Consider the following 23,077-nt stretch of genomic DNA (forward strand, 5'->3'; position numbering starts at 1 on the left):
GGTTGGCCCACATATTGGATAAACAATATCGTCAAGGCATGAAGACGATACCCATGCCCAACAATGTGTGTAGAAAAGTCACACCAACTTTAACGTAGTATGGCCAAGGGCCCACCATAAAGTACATAATTATTAACGATAGAAAAATCACTCCAAGAATATCTTAATAACCACACCACATAAGTAGTCTTTCCTCAACTAAAAACTAGCGCGTGTAAATACTCGGTAATGCGAGGAATTCCACATGATTTTTCCAGAAAGTCTCGGCTGGAATGGGTTGGAAAGTGAAGAGCTGAACTCACTCATTGAGCTACTGGGTCGCATCACCTTTTAAGAGATCGCGTGTGATGAAAGATATCTGGCTTTTCGGGCGCACACCCCATTCTTATGGATGGAGGCAGTTGCGGGACCGAGACAGATCGATCACCACGCAAAAGATCCGAGAGGATTGCCTAAGGGCAGGTAGCCGGAAGGGTCAAGCTCGCCATGATGAAGGCCACTTTTTGGATTGCGCTCAAAGTGATTAGACGAAAGAAAAACTGTGTGAAGGATTTTGTTTTTAAAAAGACCTTCATTTTGTTCGACTGTGGAGAAAAGTTTTCTTTGAGGAAGGACTACCATAGCTGTGGTGGAAGTGGAAAAGTTAAGTATAGTGTTTTCTTTGTTTTTTTGAAAGATATTGTTTTTTTTTCGTCCTTTTGACCTTCAAGTCAAAAATCCGTTTTTTTGTTCCCGGTACTACGGGAAGTGTTTAACCGTTTTCGAAAATTTTCTTGAAGTGATTTTTCTTGGGTTGTCTTTTTTTTGTTTTCCAATTTTGGTTATCGATTAATGATCTTTCTTTTGTTTGCAATACATTTATTGAGAATTGACCTTCTGTCAATCTCCATAATTCAATTTGTATCTTTTCCTTTTTTTTTGTTATAAAAGATCCTGGTTTTTAATCCCGGCTTCGGCCAAGGTTTTCCAGGCAAATAAATATAACTTAAATTTCCCATCCGGAAAACAAAACCTTTCTTGTATTTCATTCTTTGTTTGAAGACTAATTTCTCAGCTTTTGGTTTTGGTAAACTTCCAGTAAAAAGTTTCCTGGCGCCCACTTTAAACAATACGACTTGGAGAAATTCACCTCGTCATACTTCGATATCATTTTGATATCAATTTTATTAATCACCTGGATTAATAAAATATTCACTAATCGAAACCCCCCCTTAAGCTGAGCTACCGTGCTGGCAATACTTTTATTGCTTCCTGTGGTAAATTCTTTAACCTGTTTGTCATATCGACTGACGTTTCTCGTAAAGTGTCATAATAACTCTCGCGGCACATCGGCGGTGTGCAATTTCGATTTTGTTTAATTTTAAATCATTTAAAACAAAAAGAATTTAATTCGCATCTTCGACAATATTGGATTCGGAAATCCAATATTGTTTTTAAAACAATCGGAATTATATTCAGTCCGTCGGGTCGGTATTACGGTGAAAAATTTCACTTTTTTTCTATCAGCTTCTAGTGATGATAGCAACCTTTATCATCACTAGAAGCTGATAGAAAACCACATCGCAAAATAAACGCAACCTAATGTTTGTAAATTTGATCACAAAAAGTTTCAACTTTCTTTTGGTAACCAATCCTTAAAAATTCTCACTGGTGACCCCAAAATTCTGGAAGAATTCAGTTGCATTTTGGAAAATCAAATTTAACAGGTCTTAACAAAGTGTGCGAAAGGGATCCACACTTACGAGCTGTGCTACGGTTGGTCCAAATATTGGTCTAACAACTCGGAGAAGGCATAAAGATTATACCCATGCCCAACAATGTGTGTAGTGAAGTCACGCCAATTTTGACTTAGTATGGCCGATGGCCCATAATAAAGTATTAACGATATAAAATCACTCTAAGAATACTTAATAACGAAAAGACAGCTGGAAAATTGTGTGAAGAAATATTTTTAAGAAATTAGTTAACGAAATTTTGTTACTATAGTTTTTTTTGTGTTGAAGATTCGGCTGTAGAACAAAATTGATTTGAAGAAGAACTACTTTAGCTGTAGGGGAAGTTCGAATTCAAAAGCTTTTTTCTTTGTTTGCTAATTTGTACTTTTGACCTTCGCGTCAAAACTCGACTTTCTCGATATTACGAGACGTGTTTATCGCTTTTGATTTTTTTGTCAAAATAATTCTCTTTAAGTAATTTTTATCGGTTGTGTTTTACCAACGATTGATAACCTTTTTTTTTCCATACATTTTGTCGAGAATTGACGTTCTCAAAATCTTAGTTTGTATTTTTTTGTCATGGTTTTCAATCCCGTCTTCGGCCACGGTTTTCCTTCAAGGTTTAATTTTTTGAAGACTAATTTTCATCGAAAATCGAATTCGAAAATCGAATATTGTTTGAAAATATTTGTATATATTCAGTCCGTCTGGTCGGTCGAGTGGTGGAAAAATTCGCAACACAATGTAACACAACACAACTAAAATGATTCCACTTTAGAGTACATAACAAAGTGCTAACAGATCATGGCCTCCTCTCCCTAAATCTCAACTGCAATAAAAAATATATCAAATAAAAATAAATTTCCTCTTTTATAGTTCCTCTTCCTCGTGGAAATTAAAATAGCCAACCACAAAACCTTGTCTTTCACGAAATTTGTATTTAACTTTTCGACAGAGAAGCACAAGTATACTCGTTTATTTTATTTTTTTTTGTTCCGACAAGGAAGTCCCTCAACACAAAAATAATGCCCGTTCTCCGGAAGTTAGAAATAAAAGACAAAAATTGAATAAATGAAAAACCACATAGAAAGCTCCAATAAACGGAATATTTTTTGTCATCAAACTAAATCCTCAGAATAAAATTTATTTTTGAAGAATTTCTTTTCAGGACGCATTATTTCTTAATAAATTAAAGTCAACAAATTATTTTAATCACATGTATTCCCTTGAAGCAAATTATATCGACAGTTTAAATATGTATGTTTGTACATTAAATAAAATAATTACATCGAAGATATTGCTCCTTATAAATTATAATTCAAATCACAACGGTCAGAATCATCAAATGTCATTCCAAATCCACTATTTTATTCAAACAAAAAAACTGAGTTTTTCTATAAATTTAATTTATTTTTCCTAGGAAACGAATTTCTTGACCTTAAGAATAAATATAGAACATTAAATAAAGCATGTGTCCATTTCTGAGAATAGTCTCAAAAATGAACCGTACGCAAAGTAGAGATGATACTGTTGAAAAAGAACTGGAACTGTGACGGTAAAAGGACGAATAAATGAGGACAAATATTTCAGTAAAAAAACATTTATGTGCGAATATGTTAAATTTTTAAATTTTTTTTGATTTCAAACAAAAAACATGTACACATTTCTTTAAATTGAAATAACTGTTTAAGTTTATCTCTATAATTCTAATGAAATGTCATTTATTTACTTAAAATGTCAAATGCTACACTATTCAGAAGGGTGTGGTATTTCTTGGAAATTCACTCACTTGTCAAAGTGATAACGCCCTCAGTGGTATTAATTTCGTTTTTAATATAGGTAAGAATTTGGGGTTAAAATTGTTCATAGGTTAAAGAAAGGAATGTGCTGGTAGCTTAAAACTCATGAATCAATCCGAAAGGAATATGGGGCAGAAGTCGGGTAAAGAGATGGGAAAGTCTTAATTTGGATTTCCTAAGACGTCATTACATTGAAAAATCACAGGTGAGATACAATTTTTGTAAGTGAATTTTAACCAAGGAAGTGTTTTGGCATGTTTTAGTCAAAATATAATAAAGAAATATCTAGCCTCCCCTTACCAATCCCGTAGTTTTGGTTTCAATCCATTACTGAGTGGACTTCTTGTGGCGGAAGTCACGAATGATATGGTCGAAACTGTGCTATACAAAAGAAAAAGTTATTATTTGATTAATCATTATCACTATTGTTTTGCAACCATAACAACCACTGGTCACTTCCTCTACAGGTTAAAATTATATTCTTTTTTTTCGAGCTGTAAAGAGGTTATTAGGATCAGAGAAGTGAATTTCCGTTGTTATGAAGCCAACACCTCTGAAGAACACCGGAATATGTTCAAACAAACTAGAAAGCACTGAAATGGACATATTCAACGAACCAAATATTTCCATGACCAGAAATTAAGGTAGTACAAATTTCTTTTCATTTGTTTAAACCTTACGAAACACAACGTCGTCCTCGGTTCAAACGCTCGTCCACAATGACACTCCCTATGTAAGCTCAATTGATAAAGCCAATTTGCTTGAAGCACAGGTTGCTGTTAATTCGACACTACCAGAGAGTGTCATGAGTCCTCCTCCTGTTCTTGAGAGCGTAAAGAATTTTTTGAGACAAATCTTCTTTAGCATTCGTACAGTTGCAAAAGTACTGAAAGACCTTAAAATAAATAAATGCAGTGGGCGGCGCAGCAGTCCGTGAGAACTAGGGCCTAGTGACTGACAACTCTCAACCATTCCTGTCTAAGATTACTGTTGTCAGGGATGGAAGGGACCTACAGTTTAAAGCCAAATCCAAACGGCAAATTTGAGAAAGCACTTTTCATGGCAAGTATTGCTATTGGAGAATTTGTCAATTCCTCTCAAGAGGCAGTATCTACCCGTGAAAAAAACTTTTAGGTGGCATAGGCAGGGATCGAACCCTAGACCCCTCGCATCACAGTCCATCGCACTAACCATTATGCCACGGGTACTACTGAAAGGCCTTGACATACACAAATCCACAAATCCACTGGGCCGGATAGGATTCCCCGTATTATTCTGAAGATGTTTTCTTGAACGCTGGCAAAACCTCTGCGTAAGCTTTTCCATCTTTCCTGTTCTGCAGGTCTATTTTCGAGCGTAGTGAAAACAGCATTTTTTCAGCCCGTCCCTAAAAAAGGCGAATACCCTTCCCCCTCTAACTATCACCCAATTGCACTCACGTCCCTTCTTTCCAAGGTCATGGAAAAGATGATAAATTATCAGCTTAAGAAATATCTCGAAGAATAGTAGCTTTTCAATGACCAATAGTATGGCTTTTCCAGCAATAGTTCCACTGGTGATCTCATGGCTTATCTCACCGAACATAGGAACAAATCCTTATATCGTTTTGGAGAAAGTAAGATTGTTGCATTTGATAGAGTTTGGCACCAAGATCTCTTATCGAAAATGCGTTCTTTGGTATTGATGAATCTCTTCTTTGGATTAGAAGCTACTTTTTGAACAGTTCAATACAAGTTGTATTGGATATACGCTTACAAATATATATAGAAATAGGAAAATAAAGATAGGAACCCGTAATCGTTGAGTGAGTGTGGAGTGCTTTCCAAAGAGAAGTGATGTTTCGAAGGTGTTGTTGATGGTGGCGGAGGAATTATCCGCCCATGTATCCAATGGATATCACCATGACTACTGCTAAGGGTTTACCGTCTCATCACCTTCACCACTGTGGTTTGTTGTTAGGCCCACATTTTAAAAAATGAATTCCCAATGTTAAACTCCCTTAACCATCACAAAATTGTCGACAATAATAAGGTTTTTTCTTCCTCTTTATTTTTATAACAATTTTATTGTGTTACAAAATTTAGGAAAATATAAGCAATTAACGCTATAGTTATAAATTCATGAAATAAGCATATTTTTTGTTTAAAATGTAAGATACAATTTAAAAAACTGATAACTTTCCATCCCGTCTGTCGATTTATCTTACTTAAAAGTTTGTAGGTTTTCGTGTTGGGTTAAAAAAAATGTTAGTTCAATTATTCTTAAGACATTTTAAAATTAACAACAATATTTTTCATATAATGAAATAGTTTAGTTTGAATATCTGGTTTTGTTAAATAGATTCTTACTAAAAAAAAATGTTTACCAACTTTAGTAGCATTTCTTAAATTTTTACAAATTGGGTGAATGAAAAAAATCTGAGAGATATCAGGAACCGAACATCAATTTTTACCAAAGTTGCGTACTATTTTTTGTAGATTTTATTTTTTATGAAGAAATCGACTGTTGGATTTATATAACAAAACCCAAGCAACAATTTTTGGTAAAAATTCGGCTTACAAACCGATTTATAACCCGAGGTTATTTACCGAAAAGTAATGAAATCGGTAAAAATCACGGCTGGGAGACGTTCCAGAACCATTACCATTACCCGAAATGGTCAGTAATTTTTGAACTTGGGTTTTTTCTTGGTAACAAAAAAGCGATTTTAAAGAGTTAAATAATAACTTCTTCTAAACCTGGGTTTTTGTTTGGTAATAAAAAACCAGCTTTAAACAGTAAAATATTAACTACCTATTGGAGGTTAAATGTAACCGATAAGAATCGGTTAATATCTTACGTTCCGTTAACGTTATTTTAAAGCGTTATGGTGACGTATTTTATTTACCAGTTATTACAGGTAGTAAGGACACCTACAAATCGGTTTTTTCAATACCTGGTTTCAACGTTTTTAATTAGGTTACTTAAAAACCATTATTTTTCGTCAGTTAGAATTAGGTTACCAAAAAACCCAGTATAATTCCGAAATCAGTTATTTTATAACTATTTATAACTTCCTGAAAATAAAATTCCTTTTAAATAAAAAGAGGTTACAAAATTACTTTTTACATGTTTTTTATTCTTGTTTAAACTCAACATTTAACTACTTTATAACTTAAAACTAATGCATACTTAAATATATAACTTAAGTTATAATAATAAAAAAAAAAAATTAATCGGTTGCTGCTCCGTCGCTGAAAATAAATAAACAGATTTATTAGAAAAAAAATAAAAATAAAAAAATTAATTTAAATTAATTTTGTTTAGTTTAAACTACATAAATATAATATTTATATAACTATATAAAAAAAAATGTGGGTAAAATGAACTTACAATTTTCTCAGCCTGAAGCGGGCCTGCTTTAAGTACGTTGTTCTCGACTAGAAACTTTAGCAAAGTTTTAGAAATTATGCCGGTTAAAAATGTTCCAAAGAAAAGACGTTATCTTGTTCAAACTTGAAATTAGAATAATCTTTAATTTTATCATATGACCTAGTGTACAATACAAAATATATACAATCCATTAATTTCTTTATATAATCTTGACATTCAAATGACATTTTTATCTTATTTAACAATTTGTGGAACGTATTTATTATTATTAAAAATGAACTAAATGAATTTAAAAACTGAATGAATGTTCAAATACTTTAAAGTTCTGTTTGCATTTACGCGAATTATTTACATTCGCACATTCTCCCCGCCATTGTTTTGATAGTTTGGTATAACCCTTTTGCGCTGCACTATCGACATCTTTTGGTTTTCGCTGATTTTAACCCAACTCCATTGAACATGTAACGAGAGAGAATATTTTTAGAAAAGGAATTATAAAAAAACAACAAGTACAGTAAGTAAACGAAACCAAGAGCAACAAATATTCTATCATAACACAAACGTAGTATGTGTAGTGAAAGTACCGCTGATTGTTAATTTTGTTTTTTTTTTTGTCTCATTCAATTGAATGGGATTTTATTTCTTTAATATATTTAATATCTTGTTTCGTGTGCCGGTCGGGTTGCTTTCCGTTTGTTTTTAATTTGATATAGTTTAAATTTTGTTATTTATTGTTATGAATGTGATTAATTTATTTAGTTTAATTAATTTAAGAAAACGGTGGTTTCATTTTTGATGCGTTACATCAATTTTAGCAATATAATTCAAGTGCGGTTGAATTAAATAATAGGTACATAGGTACCTATATGATTATGTTGTGTTGTTTAGTTAAAACAATGGGTGAGTTCCTTTTATTATGTGTATTCATTATAATTTTATTTAAAATTTAATAATGCAGTTTTGTGCTTCCATATACATATGTACATATGTAATTACCTACATATAAGTTCGTAAGTCTTTCGATTTTATTTTAACCGTTTTTATTTGCAAAAGCCGGTATGTATGTACATATGTATATAATTGAGAATAGTGCGCATAATTGTTTGTTTTGATTTTGGCTTGAGAAATTATGTGCATAATTTTGAACGAGTGGGGTCGTGCATCGGTCGTATGTTCTCGCGTATTGTTATGATTAGAATTATTATTATTTTTTTTTGTAATTTGTTTTAAGCAGACATATTTTGATCGGGCGGTGCCGTGTATCGGTTGTATGGTTTTACTCGTTATAATTTTGTTGAATTTTTATTTTGAGTTGAGTGTTTATGTTGCAAATTTTAAATTCATAGAAATTGTGTTTTATTTAAATAAAATTTATTTGGTGGTGACTGTGAAGTGCTTTTAACATTTAGCAAATGCGATTATTTGATTTCATAAATTATTGAAATATATTTTGTTTTGTTGGAAATATTTATTGATGTTTTAATCGAAATGTTGCATTAAGTATTTTAATATTATATCGGTGTTTTGAAACGTTGAATTAAGTGAATTAATATTTAATTTCGGTGAAATGAATAATTGTAGGTATGTGTTCTTAATTATGAGTTGTGATTTTATTTGGTTTGTTTTGAATCTAGTGAATTAGATGTGACGTTTGACGTGCTGAAGCTGAATTGTGGACTTAAGTTTGATGTTTTGGCTGCGGACATTACCATATTAGCGATGAATTTAGATTAAGAATGTGAAATAAGCCATCTTGTTTTAAGTCAAATTGAAATATTTTGAATCAAATTGTTTTAATTTTGTTAAATTATATTGTTTATTTGTTGCAGCCTTATTTATAGTTTATAATTTTAAGATCAAGTTACTGATATTATAGTTTTGAATAAATTTAAATTTTCAGAATTGAATTGGTGTTTTATTTGATGTGGTTTGTTTACGATCTCCTTTTTTTGTTTTTGTTTTTAACTTCATGTTTTGATGTGATGATTTTATATGATTCTGACGGTTTTAAATATTATTTATATTAGACTCGTTTGTTCCGTGGTTTTGTTTGAAAGTAAAAGGCAAATTTTAGTAATCGGTCGTTTAAACTGTCCAGACTTGGTGCGGAGCGTGACAACGCGTACCAAACCGTCTGACCCGCTGTGGGTTTGTTCTATTCGCGCCATATTCCAATGTGTTGGTGGAAGTCGTTCATCCTTCAAGAGAACCAAATCTCCTATCTTCGGCTTTTCTTGTATTTTTGTCCATTTTGGGCGTTGTTGAAGCCGAGATAAGTATTCAGAATTCCATCGTCTCCAAAATACTTCAGATAATGCCTGAACTCGTTTCCAGCGATCTTTATGTGTAATGTTTGTTTCTGTTTCACCTTGTGGTACTGCATGCAAAGATTCTCCGACTAAGAAATGTGCTGGAGTTAGTGCGTTCAAATCATCGATGCTATCGGTTAGTGGGCATAGAGGTCTCGAATTCAGACAAGCTTCTACTTGTGATAGAAGCGTCGCGAGCTCCTCGAAGGTAAGCCTCTCAATTCCAATGACTCGTTTGAGATGGTACTTGACAGACTTCACACCCGCTTCCCATAGGCCACCGAAATGGGGAGAAGCTGGGGGAATGAAATGCCAATCTGTACCGCGATTTGCCAATAGTTCTGCTACCTGCTTCCAGTCGTGTTGTGCTTCTTTCATCATTTTTGCCAGTTCATTATTGGCACCGATGAAATTAGTTCCGCAGTCGCTATAGATCTGCTTACAAATTCCTCTTCTGGCAGTGAACCGTTTGAATGCTGCTAAAAATGCTTGGGTGGTTAAGTCTGATACTGCTTCGAGATGAATGGCTTTGGGTGCCAAACAGATAAATACTGCGAAATAGCCTTTTAGTATTTTTGCTCCACGGGCTTTCCAGGCTTTTATCTCGATTGGTCCCGCATAGTCAACACCGGTGTGACTAAATGGTCGCGATATGCGTACTCGAGCGGCAGGTAAGTTTCCCATCAGTTGTTGCATTTCAGATGCCTTTTGCCGGTAGCAAGAAGGGCATTTATGCAACTGGTGCTTGACGCTTCGCCGAATCTGTCCTATCCAATATCGTTGTCGGATGTAATTAATCATTTGCTGGATTCCGCCGTGTAGAGTTTGCTTGTGAGCATCTCTTACAACCAGACTCGTAAAATGGTGGTTGCTCTGCAACAGTATCGGATGTTGGGCATCGTAGGAAAGGAGGGAGTTTGCTAAACGTCCCCCGACTCGTAAGATTCCGTCAGAATCAAGAAATGCGTTTAACGAAAGTAAATTCTTTGGAATTTTGGCATTTCCAAGAATTTGTTGAATCTCATCTCCAAACATCTCCTTCTGTGCTGCCTTGACCACTATTTGATGTGCTGCATCTAATTCTTTAGGATTGATTGGACCTGTGATAGGACCAAGCTTAGGTCGACATTTTATTGTGAAACGACGACAGGTGGCGACGACTCTAAGTAATTTGAGCAACCTGGAAGAGTCGTGAATAGCCTGCAAGATTTTATCGCCATGAGTGATATTGATACTTAAAACATTCACTATACTTTTATCCTTCTTTTCTTCTTCAGTGTCGTTGTCGATGAGTTGATGCGGAGCATCGAATTCCCATTGTCGCGTTAAAAATTCAGGTCCATTCCACCACATATCCAATGACTCCAGTTCAGCCGGAAATACACCTCGAGACGCTAGATCGGCTGGGTTATGCAATGTTGCAACATGACCCCAGCTGTCGATCTGTATAAGCCGCTGAATTTCGGATACACGATTGGATACGAATGTGGTCCATTTTGCTGGTGACGCTTGTATCCATGCCAACGCTATCATCGAATCAGTCCACGCGTAGATATCGACATCGGGGATGGCCAAGATATCCTTGGTGTAACTAAGTAGCTGCGACAGAAGAACAGCTCCACAGAGTTCCAGGCGAGGCAGCGTGATGGTTCGCTGACTTGGTGCTACTTTTGTTTTTGAGAGAAGCAGGCTGGTAAGGATTCGATCGTCCGTGTCTAAGACCCGAATGTAGACTACTGCACCGAAAGCTTTCATGGAGGCGTCACAGAATCCGTGAAGTTGGACAGCCTTATTAGATGGGCTTTTTGCGATCCATCTCGGAATTCGCAATCGTTCGATGAGAGGAAGTTCGCGTTGAAAAGCTTCCCATTCCGTCTTTAAGGGAGTAGGAATTGGATCGTCCCAATCACAACCATGCTCCCAGAGGCGTTGCATCATTAGTTTCGCCGTGATGATGCAGGGTGATATCCACCCGAGTGGGTCGAACAGCTTAGCGATGGTGGACAACATTGACCGTTTTGTGATGTCTTCTGGTGAAACTTGCAGATTTTGAAAAGAAAAGTAGTCGTCAAGTGGAAACCACTTGATGCCTAGTGTCTTGACATGATTTGAGGTGTTAAACGGGAGTTCAAAATCGAGTTCTCGATCCTCGGCAGCGATGTCTTCCAGGAGAGCCTTGGAGTTACTCGTCCATTTCCTCAGGTTGAATCCCGCAGACGCTAAGAGCTGCTTGGCTTCATGTTGTTTCCTCTTGGCTTCTTCGATGGAATCTGCTCCACTGATCAGATCATCAACGTACATGTCCTCACGGACAACCTTCGCCCCTTCGGGAAAATTCTGACTTTCAACGTCGGCTAGTTTCTTCAAAACCTTAATCGCAAGATATGGTGCGCTCGCTGTACCAAACGTGACAGTGTTCATTTTGAAGACTTTAATCGGCGAAGATTTCTGTTCCCTCCACAAAATTAGCTGAAAGTATCGGTCTGGGAAACTAACCATAATTTGACGGTACATCTTTTCAATGTCTGCCGTAAAAGTAACTCGATGAGTACGCCATCTGAGAACAAGATCAATGATATTGGTCTGCAATTTTGGACCTACAAGAAGATGTTCGTTGAGGGATTTCCCATCCGAAGCTTTAGAAGCTGCGTCAAACACCACTCTCAGCTTTGTTGTGGAACTCGCTTCCTTAAAAACTGCATGGTGCGGAAGAAAATAATGGTAAGGGGTCGCCAAAACCGTGTCATCTTCATCTATTTCTTCCATGTGTTTGAGCTTGATGTACTCATTTATGCACTTTGAATAGTCCTCACAAAGTTTAGGATCTGCAGCAAGTCTTTTCTCGAGATGGAGAAATCGTCGAGTAGCTCCTTGACGGCTGGATCCCATCGCTGGAAGGCCTTCTTTGAACGGTAAGCTGACTTGGTAACGCCCGTCTGGTAAACGTGTCGTATTCCTCTCAAAATGTTCTTCACAAACAATGTTGTCTAGGGTTTCATGTGTCTGGAACGGCGTTTCTTCCATCTCCCAAAACTTCTGTAGCTGAATTCCGAGGTCGGTAACCTGCACGAAACTTCGAATTTGCCGGGGAAGTTCCTCTGGAACTTTCCCTAACACGATCCACCCTAAATGCGTATTTTGCGCTATCGGTGCGTTGTTATCCGGAGACCTTCTTATTTCCGGTAGCAGTATTTGGGCGCAAACATCACTTCCAAACAATAAATCGATAGGAGCGGGCTCGTAGAGATGGGGATCTGCTAACGTAAGACCCTTGAGGTGATTCCAACTGTTGGGTACCACTCGTTGGGCCGGGAGATGCCCAGTCAGCGACTTAAAAACCAATGCCTGTGTGGCAGTTTCAAACGTCGAATGGCGAGAAGCAAAATGCACTTCGACGGTATGCTGTGTTGTGCCGCTGCTGACCAACCCCAACCCCGATACCTCAACAATGGCACGTCGCTTTTCCAACTTCAGCAGACGAGCAGCAGCTTCTGTTATGAAAGACGTTTCTGACCCTGTATCAACCAGGGCCCGTAGTAAACGAATTCTTCCATCTGTGGCTCGCGCTTTGACAACTGCTGTAGCTAAGAGCACCTGGTGTGTTTGGGCACGATCACCGTGCGACGCGTGGTAGTTTTGAGTTTGTTGACGAACAGCTGGTTGGAACTCAGGCGCATTCGGGTTCACTGAGGCCTGAAATGTGTTAGAACTAGAACCGGTAACTCTCGGTTGAGACGGCATACCTTGGCTTGATGTTCCGACTTGGGTCTGATGTTCAGAACCTGGTTGTTGAGATTGAAAAGAGTTATTATGGTGCTGCAAATGCAGGAGTGAGTGATGTTTCTGTTGACAGAAATAGCACCGACTCAAACTCTGGCATTCCTGGAGAGAATGCCCATATGTCAGACAATTTTCACAAACATGGATTCCCCGGACTACTTCTCGGCGTTTGACACTGTCCATTGCCAAAAATTGCTGGCATTTTCTAAGGGAGTGCTTGTTGTGGTTGCACAATTTGCAAAGAACTTGGCTAGTTTGAAAGTGCTTTGGAATTTTCTGAGGTTGATGCTTTACAACATGCTTTGTATGTAAAACCTTTGAAGTCGATGGTTGAAAGCGTGGCCTTGAATTAACAGATGACTCTTCTTTGCGCCTGGTGGGCGTAGCTAGCTCTTGTTGGCCCATAACTTCAAGCGTACGGAATCGTGTCTCTAAAAATTCGGAAAACGCATCAAATTTCGGTAAGTCCTTGCTATTCCCTAATTTTTCCTCCCATAATTTTTGACTTGTACTAGGAAGCTTTTGTACAAGGAACCATATCAAGACCGTATCCCAAGAAGAAATCGGAACCTCCAAATTTTCAAGAGCGAGAAGACATTCTCTAGTTGTATACAAGAGCTCCTTGAGACCAGATGCCGTTTCTCGCGTCAATGAGGGTTGACCAAAAAGCGATTGCATTTGGATGTGCACCAGAATGCGTTTATGATTGTAGCGCTCTTCCAAAAGTTCCCATGCCTTTTCATAACTTGCAGACTCAACAGCAATGTTTTGCATAAAACGATGTGCATCACCTATTAAACACGTTTGTAGGAAATGCAATTTGTCGATGTCCTCCAGGGTCGCGTTTTTATGGACGAGAGCTTGAAATCTGTCGTGAAAAGCACGCCAGTTTGTGTAAGATCCGTCGAATTTGGGCAGATCAATCCTCGGGAGACGAATCGCCGAATATGAGGACGATGCAGAAGAATGAGGGGGCGGAGCACCCATTAGGACATCACCTGCGATAAGTGTTTTCGATTTTTCCATCGCCTCTACCAATTCTGCCCTATATTCGAGGTAAATATCATACATTTGATCATAGACCACTAATAATTCATCCTTTTTTAAATATTCTTCCAGCATACCACCACCAATGATTGCCTCGTGATAGGCTTTCGACGTAGCTAGATCTTCTTCTAGCTTTGAAAGACGTCCCGATGCATATGCTGGTGTTCTCCGCTGCTTCGGAGCCTTTTTGAAATTAGTAAGGTCTTTGATGACTATTGTGAGTAACCCCTTTTGCAATTCCCCATACTTATATGATTTTTCCATTTCTTTAAATTATTTTTAAATTACAGAGTAATATAAAAAAAAAAAAACGAAATCGGGACAGGTTTTACTAACAAGAAAAGCAACGACTTACTGCTTGTATGCTGCGGCTACGGCTGCTGACTTTGTCGGTGAATTGCTGCTGACGTCGTCGTTAAAGATGCTGCTGGCGTCGTCGTTGATGTTGCTGCAGGGGCTCCGAGTGAATGATGGATCGTTTAAATGATATATTTTGTATACTTTTCCTTTTTTTTTATTTTAACTAGATTTATTGTTTTTTAAACTGCACACACGGCACTATATATTAGGATTTTTTTGTGTAAATGTAATTTACTTAAATGTTTTAACTTTAAATTTGCTTGCACTGATTGTTATTTAAATTAAGAAAAACAAAACCTCAAATACTGTTTGTATGTTAAATAAAAAAACTCGAAGGACCAAATGTTCTCGACTAGAAACTTTAGCAAAGTTTTAGAAATTATGCCGGTTAAAAATGTTCCAAAGAAAAGACGTTATCTTGTTCAAACTTGAAATTAGAATAATCTTTAATTTTATCATATGACCTAGTGTACAATACAAAATATATACAATCCATTAATTTCTTTATATAATCTTGACATTCAAATGACATTTTTATCTTATTTAACAATTTGTGGAACGTATTTATTATTATTAAAAATGAACTAAATGAATTTAAAAACTGAATGAATGTTCAAATACTTTAAAGTTCTGTTTGCATTTACGCGAATTATTTACATTCGCACAACGTTTTTATGTATGCGGATCCCTCTGCATCGCTGAAGTTAGGGAACCTCTTCCTGACCGCCTCCACCATCACACCAAAAATTTGCTTATACACATCGAATGGTTTTTTGGTGGCCGACCCGAACCACGAGTATTCGAGGAGCAAAGTGTCCTCAAACATGCACATGGACATTGTGCGAACAGTTTTATTCGCGTTTACTCCTCCAAATGTGCTGAGTTTCCGAATCTATTTAAAAGAAAAACAGAACGAAACAAATATTTTAGTTATTATTTAACATATAGAGAAAAATAATATTAGTAAAAATACAAAAAGATTTACACATACTAAGGCTCGCTTAAAAACTGGATCAGCTCCAATTTTTTCTTCCAGTTCATCCATCTGGGCGTGATCTTTGATGGGCAACAAGCTGTCGGGAATTTCAGCTGTATCCACCCGCTCAACTCCAAGGCACAGCTTCTCGATAATAAGGTTCAAGCTAACCTCCGTATTAGCCATGAACTTTTCAAGGAGTTGCTTATTTTCGACGGAATCCACTTTTAATGCCCCCAGACCCATTTCGATGGACTGTAGACTTGCCCTTTGTTCAGCCTGCACATTTTGAATTATTTGTTAGGCAATTTGCTGTTCTGAACTGCTGGAATCTGAAATGTTTAATAAAATATATTTTACAACTTAATTTAAAATTGAAACATTAAACAAAAAACAATAACATTTTGTATGGAATAATAGGAGTTATATGCTTTTGGGCATGATATCAGCTGCTAAGTACTTCTGGATACAATATCTTATTTTCTATAAAAGAAATACAAGAGTGTACTTTGTAGCAGAGTTGTAAATGATTACAATCATTTTGAATGTAATCCCAAAAAAATGCGTTCAAAAATTGAACGCGAATTAAATGCTTGCAGTCTGCAATCATTTTGCACTTTTTGTATCGAAATCATATTATTTAGAATGGAAAAGAATGCAGACTGCAAATGATTTAAAAAGAATGCATGCATTCTCAAATCATTGTATTCACTGAATGCAACAAACGGAATGCATAAAATGATTTCGATACAAAGAATACAAAATGATTGCTAAATGGTAAGAAAAGATACAAAGCAATGAATAAAAAATGATTGATACATACAAGGTAACAAATACTACAAAGAACCGAAAGATTGACATTAATTTTCTCACCGTAACTCACAGTGTTGCACATTTTGTCCGAAATCATTTCTGACATGAGGACGATGAGGTCGCTAAGGAAAGTCTCGGGGAGTTTTTCCGTTTCATCAAATACAGTCTCATCCGACGACAAAAATTCCGCCTCCTTTTCCTTTTCTAAGGCTTTATCCCATGATTTTTAAAAAAAAATAAAAACACAAAACAACAAAAATCTTTGAATATGTACGTTTTTTTTTTTAAACACAAACAGAAAATTAAATATAACGCAGTTTTTTAAATACTCATGAACCAAAAACAAAGATATTCTCCATAACGAAAACGTAAGATTAATAACTGCAATTCAAACAGATTTATAGGATTCATGAAAACTTAAAAAACTTCATAGTTTCGAATTGAGACGACAAGAATTTTAGCTTCTTAGGTTTTAGAAAATTTAAATTAAAGTAATAAATTGAAAGTACTCACCGATATTTTCAAAAATGACTTTGCACGGTATTTTCTGCCAGTCGTCCGATGGTTCGAGACATTGTTTGCGTCCAGTTAAAGTGTCTTTTTTGTTAGTAGGCCATAACAGGGTTGATCCAATCATCCAGCTCTCCGGAACAGCAGTAACGAATTTTTCATCGCCTTCTTGGGTTTCCACCACTCGGTACATCTTCGTTTTCTTTTTATTGAAGAATGAATAAGAGGAAAGAAAACAGATTCTGAATTTAATGGAATTTTAAATAATTTTGAAAAAATATCACTAATTTCCCAAAATTGATTAACATTTGTTTCTTCGTTTGACTTGTAGACATTTAAAAATTTTGAATAAAATGGTTTGTCGTAAAAATTTTCTTTTTGTTTCAAGCTCGAACCATAAATAACTGCAATTTTATTTCGAAATGTTGCGAATTCCATCCGAACAATTTCTTTAGAATTTGTTAAGAAAAAGCAATTTGCATCACAAGATTTTAAAACAAACTGTTCAATTTGGACAGCTTTATAAATTCCATTACAACCTGGAATTTAGCACGTTCTATTTTTATCTACATTATAGAGCATTGGAACCGTGTTTGTAGTTAGATGGCTTACTGTGTTTTCAAAATCTTCTGAAATTCTGTTTGCAATTTGCTCAAGTAGTCTGTTTCCTGATCTTAATTTACGTTTTAGATATTGCAACAATTTTCGTATTTGAATGCACTCATATTATCTAGAGGTCCATGGAGTTTCACATCATCTGCAATATGGTACAAGTTGTGAACGTTGTAGCTTATATTTTCCCGGCCATAGAGTTTAGCGAAACCGTGTATGAACGATTTGAACATGGTTTGTGCTATATCAATAAATGTGTATGATTTTTCGCTCATACATATTGAAACAGCACAGTGTAATTGCATGAAGTTCTCATATACTTCTTCTTGAGTTTCATTTTTCAAAAGAACGGGTCCTAAGTATAACAAAAATGTTCGAAATTCAGTGGCCTTATAAAAGCTTATAACATCAAGTCTAAGTGCAGTTCGGTTGAATTCAACTGGCGTAAACGTTCTAATTAATACTAATAAATCAGATATTTTTTCAATGTTTTTCGCAGACAGCTTTGTTTTTAAGGATCTATTCTTAATCCATAGAAGCAATAATTTTTTCATAATACCTAAGCAAAGTAAATGCATGTAGTCCAAAGGAAAATTATTGATCATATCAATTGGAAGGCTTTCTAATGGAGATGATTGGATATGATGATCTTCGTGGATCCTTTCCCTGAAAGAAGCGTTGGTACGAAGTGATTTTGATAAAGTTGGGAAGCACATTTGGTGAGTAGTGTAATTATAATCACCTTCTACATTACACCTTTCACAAGCAAAATAACCATTATGTCCTTTTATACCTTTTAAATACGACCGAGCAGGGGCATTACAAATGAAATTTCTTATTTTAAACTTGATTGTTCTTGAAGCTATATTCAGATTGGTTATACTTTTAGCTTCTTCAAGAAACAATTGCAAAAATTCTTCAGCTTTGGAAGGTTTTGCCATTCCGTAATAAACACCTATTACAAGTGGCGGCAAACAAAAACCTTCCGGTGAACATAAAATTGGCCAAAATTGGCCTTTTGAACTCTTGCTAACAGGTATTCCATCTATATTAAAGTCTAAACATATCTCATCTAGATATTTATGAAGATTTTCGAAAACTTTTGTCAAAGCACAAACTAAACCGAAATGCCAGTATCTGCCAGGCGGAACATCGATAAAAATCTTTGTCGAGAAGGAAGTATGTAAAAATGTTCGAGGGTCTAAAGGCAAATAAGAATGAGAACATTTTAATATATCAAGTAAATCCCGCAAGCAAACATGGGCTATGTTGTATTTAACAGCCCAGTTTCTTAAGTTTTTCGAAATGTTTTCCGGAGATTTTTTCATTAATCCCAATAAGATCTGATCACTATTTTCTTCCAAACTATCACTATCACTTTTACTGTCGGAATTATCAGAAACAACATTAATTAAAAAAATTTCATTGTGCTCTACAAGATTAAATTTAGGATTATTTTCAAAGGTATGCAGAGGGACATTATTTTCGCGTAATTTAGCTAAAACTTTCTTAATTTTTCTTTTATATGTGGACTTGCTACACAGTTTATTTTTAATAATAGAATTCATAATGAGATATGTAAAACTGTTAGTAAAACAAACTAAATATACAAAATTTCCTTTCAGCGAACGAAAACACAGACCAACTCGGAATAATTGCGACGCGACACTAAATGTCAACCACCAAAAATCTTGAAATGCGACTGGCTGTCGCAGCTTTTTATGTATATGTAGGTATTAAATAGTCGATTCAACTTGGGAAAATGCTAGTAACATTTGTACTTTTTTTATGAGGAAGAAAAAAAGATGTAATTTGTTTACTTCGTTTTTACTAGATAGTTAAAAAGAAGAGATTTGTTTACCTATTCTTTATGAGAAATGAGGGAAAAAAATACGCAAAAAAAAGCCAACCGCCAAAAAACATGAAATGACTGGCTGTCGCATCTGTTTGTGTATGTATAGTTAAAACCACGATTCAAAAGTCAAAAAGAAGTGATTTTTTTTACTTATTTTTTGTTGGAGAGTTAAAGAGAAGAGATTTTTTTACTATTCTTTATGAGAAAAGGTGAAATAGGGAAAAAATCTACCCAAAAACACGTTTCATCCAATAAAAATAATTAATTTAACATATTCCAAAATGACTTACCAAATATGTTGACTCCAACTCCTTTGATTAGCAGTCCTTTATTTTTTAAAAAAATATTTTTTATTATTTTCAAAATTTACTCTCTTATTAGCACTAAGCACACTTTGCGACTTTACGCTACGCCACGCATAACAAAAACCAAATGACGAAAACAGAGAGGAAGGGTTGTTTCGTGTGTGTGTAATGCATAGTCTGATTGGAAAATAGTTTGTGTGTTTGAGAGAATTTGGTTGTGGAGAGAATACAAATGAGTAAGACTATTACTGAGGCTCTAGATAGGTAATATTTAGACTTAATATAGATAATATGGAGTAAAAATAGTAATTTTTCAAATTTTACTATAAAAAGATTATATTTCAACTCATAACTAAGCTTTTTGAAAACCAAATTTACAATGCAAATAAAATATAAAAAAAATAAAACAAATTATTTTAAAACCAATTTGACTTCCAAAATTAAATTGGTTACATAACTACCAATAAAATAAGTTTTTTTATCACCAGTTTTACATTTTTAGTAAAACTGGTAAGATTTTAGCCAATATAATAATTATCAAATTCAAAAGTGTTTTTTTATAACCTGAAAAATCAGTTATTTTTAAGCTGGTTTTGAACTTGATGGCTAGAACTGGCTATAAATTAACCAGAAAATTGAAAAAAGTAAACAATTGGTAAATATAAACCTGATTTATGACCAAGGTTTCAAATAGGATTTTTTAAAGCCAATTTTAAACCTGGGTAATTAAAATATCTGAAAAAAAGGATGCAAAATTACCTGAAACTAAGTTTGGGTTTATTTCAGGTTTTTTTTTTACCTAGAATTTCTCTCAGTTAAAAGATAACTTATTTCAAACCATTTAAAAACCAAGGTTATTCCAGGTAAAATTAATAACCGCGGTAATTTTGCTACTGAGGTTACAAATTGTTGCTTGGGAAACTAATGGATTCGAAAACAATATTTTCTGTGATATAAAAAGTTTGAAGACAATATTTTTAATTTTTGAAAAGCTATTTGAGTCGAAAGTAAATTTTTACCAAGTCTTAGTATCGTTTTCTTGTAAGGTTGTTATTTTTTTGTAAAAAAAACTGTCATTAGATTTTTCTCAAAATTTTTACGAATGTTGATATCCATATCTCAAAGTTTTGAAAAGATAGTTGAGCCGAAAATCAATATTTTGCAAATTTTGTTAAATTTACTTTTAAGTTTTTATTTTTTGTAAGAAAACCTGTCAATTCAATTTTTCTCAAAATTTTACTAAATGATAAAAAAAAATGTTTTAAATATTGAAGTAGATAAAAGCCAGTATCTAAAAGTTTCGAAAAGATATTTAAATCAAAAATCAATTTTGATCAACTTTTATTTATTGTTTGTTTTTTTTTTTTTGTAAAAAAAACTGTCAATTTGTAGGAAACCTCGGATTGTAATAATAAATAAAAAAGAATAATAACACTAAAATATATATATCTATAATAATAATATCAAAATATCAATTATAATAATACTTGCTGTAATAAAACATAACTATAATACTAATACTTAATATAATACTGATACGTCATAATGCAACATAAGTATAATATCTTAACCTAATAAACTAAATAGTAAAACATAATAATAATACTTATTAATAATACATAAATACCCATAATAACACCCTAACATAATATTAATACCTTATAATAAAACATACATACAATAATATCTTAACTATAATATTACCTACTTCTAATAATACGTAAGCTAATACAGGCCAAAAAGCACATACCAGATATTAATTTACATCGCTAATCCACCAAACCATCAATTAAATCAAATCCATATCTAACCATGCGATGTGTTTATAACATTCGCAGGTACGTATGTATATGCAGGGTGGTCGGTTACATAGCTGATCATCCGATCATCGATCCCGTTGATTGCTGTGAGGCGATTAGCTATGTAATGATGCGGGTGATGGAATGGACCGTTGCATACTCGTATTGGGAGATTTGTTGAAAAGAGGAGGAGCCTCATGCTCCAAGGCTAAACTGGAGTTAAAAGCCGGAAAAGTAGGTCAGTTGGTGACGTGCTTTAACCGTCTGCGGTACCTTAGAAATATTAAAAAGTTTTAGAAAAGAAAGTGAAAAGAAAGAAAAACAAAACCTGAAATAATTAAAATTTGCGAGTAAAAGAAAAAATACTGATAAACGACTTATACAGGCTGTTTTAGAATTTAAATTTAAATTAGGAAACGCCAAAAATCAAAACACGTTATAAATTATTTAATTTCCAAAATTTAAATCATTGAAAACAAATCAAGAAAGAACAATTAATTTTGCGACTGGCTGGTTTGGTGGTTGCTGGAAAAGAGAAAGATTCTATCATCTTTACATTGAAGCCAACCCATATGCATCCCTTGCTAAAACCAGTATTTTGCACACGATACCAATATCAAAGGTATTACCTATGTACCATTGCGGTTTATTCTTTTTCTTAAATGCAATGGTATTAGCAAGCAATGCATAGATTATGTAGGTATGTAATATAATTACAAAAAATAAGTTAACAACAAAAAATATATCATAAACAGCTTCCGTCATACCAAAACCAATACAGTAGATATATAGTATAGGGCAATTACAAAATGTTTGGCAATTTAAACAAAATTAAAATTAAATTAAATTAAATTAAATTATATAAAGATTTAAACATTAATTAATAAGACATATGTATATATGTTTGAATAAAAATAATATCAGCTTCGTTTCTCAACATGCCGCCCCCGCTGAAGGAATTTCAGGACATGGCAAGAGGGCAAGTTTTGTTATAAGGCGCATGAAAGTGCCTCGTTTGGTGCGCAATGTAACCACCCGTACGTGTCCATCTTCACCTGGATGAACTGCGGTTATTCTTGCTAAGGACCATAGGGATGGTGGCATGTTAGATTCTTTCAGAATGACCATGTCACCCACTTCAAAATCTCTTAGGTCTTCTCTCCATTTTGGTCGCTGCTGCAAAGATGTGAGGTAGTCGGTATGCCACCTTCGCCAGAAGCCTTGCATCATATTTTGTAGTAGCTGCCATCTTCCCAATCGATTAATGGGTAATTCCAAATAACTTGGCTCGGGAATCGCCGTGTAAGGTCTACCTATAAGAAAGTGAGCAGGCGTTAATGGATCAAGATCTGAATCGGAAGAAGCACAAAGGGGCCTAGAATTTAAAAGGGCTTCGAATTGGGCTAGCAAGGTACACATTTCTTCAAAGGTAAGGACACTATCACCAACTACTCGCCGAAGATGTTGTTTTACTAATTTAACCCCCGCTTCCCAAAGCCCACCAAAGTGAGGGCTGTAAGGAGGAATAAACTTCCAATCGATGCTTTCTCCAGCCAACATTTCTGCAACCTTTTTGTTGTGACTTTGGGACTGCACCAGTTTATACATGTCTGATAGCACAAGAGCCGCTCCTTGAAAGTTCGTACCATTATCGGAATACAAAACGCTGCATCTACCACGCCTGGCGATAAATCTTTTTAGGGCAGCCAAAAAGGCGTCTGTGGTCAGGTCCGATACTAATTCAAGGTGCAGCACCTTAGTTGTCATACAGACAAATAATGAAATATACCCTTTCGACAACGTTGGTTTCCTTCCTCTAGATGAA

The 23,077-nt window shown here is 35.0% G+C and overlaps 4 protein-coding genes across 4 annotated transcripts; all 4 read right to left on the bottom strand.

Annotated features, from left to right (window-relative positions):
• Positions 1-8,904: 8,904 nt before the first annotated feature.
• On the bottom strand, positions 8,905-12,936 carry LOC129941519 (uncharacterized). Its single transcript, XM_056050192.1, has one exon. It carries the CDS (start codon positions 12,934-12,936, stop codon positions 8,905-8,907), a length of 4,032 nt encoding a protein of 1,343 aa, XP_055906167.1.
• Positions 12,937-15,031: 2,095 nt separating this feature from the next.
• LOC129941528 (uncharacterized) lies at positions 15,032-15,681 on the bottom strand. The gene is made up of 2 exons (XM_056050201.1): positions 15,374-15,681; positions 15,032-15,274 (listed from the first exon to the last, which is right to left on the bottom strand). The coding sequence occupies exons 1-2, from the start codon at positions 15,602-15,604 to the stop codon at positions 15,032-15,034; spliced, it is 474 nt and encodes a 157-aa protein (XP_055906176.1). The 5' UTR covers positions 15,605-15,681.
• A 1,686-nt stretch (positions 15,682-17,367) lies between these two features.
• LOC129941538 (uncharacterized) lies at positions 17,368-17,871 on the bottom strand. Its single transcript, XM_056050213.1, has one exon. It carries the CDS (start codon positions 17,869-17,871, stop codon positions 17,368-17,370), a length of 504 nt encoding a protein of 167 aa, XP_055906188.1.
• A 4,314-nt stretch (positions 17,872-22,185) lies between these two features.
• Positions 22,186-23,019, bottom strand: LOC129941548 (uncharacterized). Its single transcript, XM_056050224.1, has one exon. The coding sequence runs from the start codon at positions 23,017-23,019 to the stop codon at positions 22,186-22,188; it is 834 nt and encodes a 277-aa protein (XP_055906199.1).
• Between the last annotated feature and the right edge of the window lie 58 nt (positions 23,020-23,077).

Source organism: Eupeodes corollae, chromosome 1 (assembly GCF_945859685.1).
Source record: "Eupeodes corollae chromosome 1, idEupCoro1.1, whole genome shotgun sequence".
Classification (NCBI taxonomy): Eukaryota; Metazoa; Arthropoda; class Insecta; order Diptera; family Syrphidae; genus Eupeodes; species Eupeodes corollae.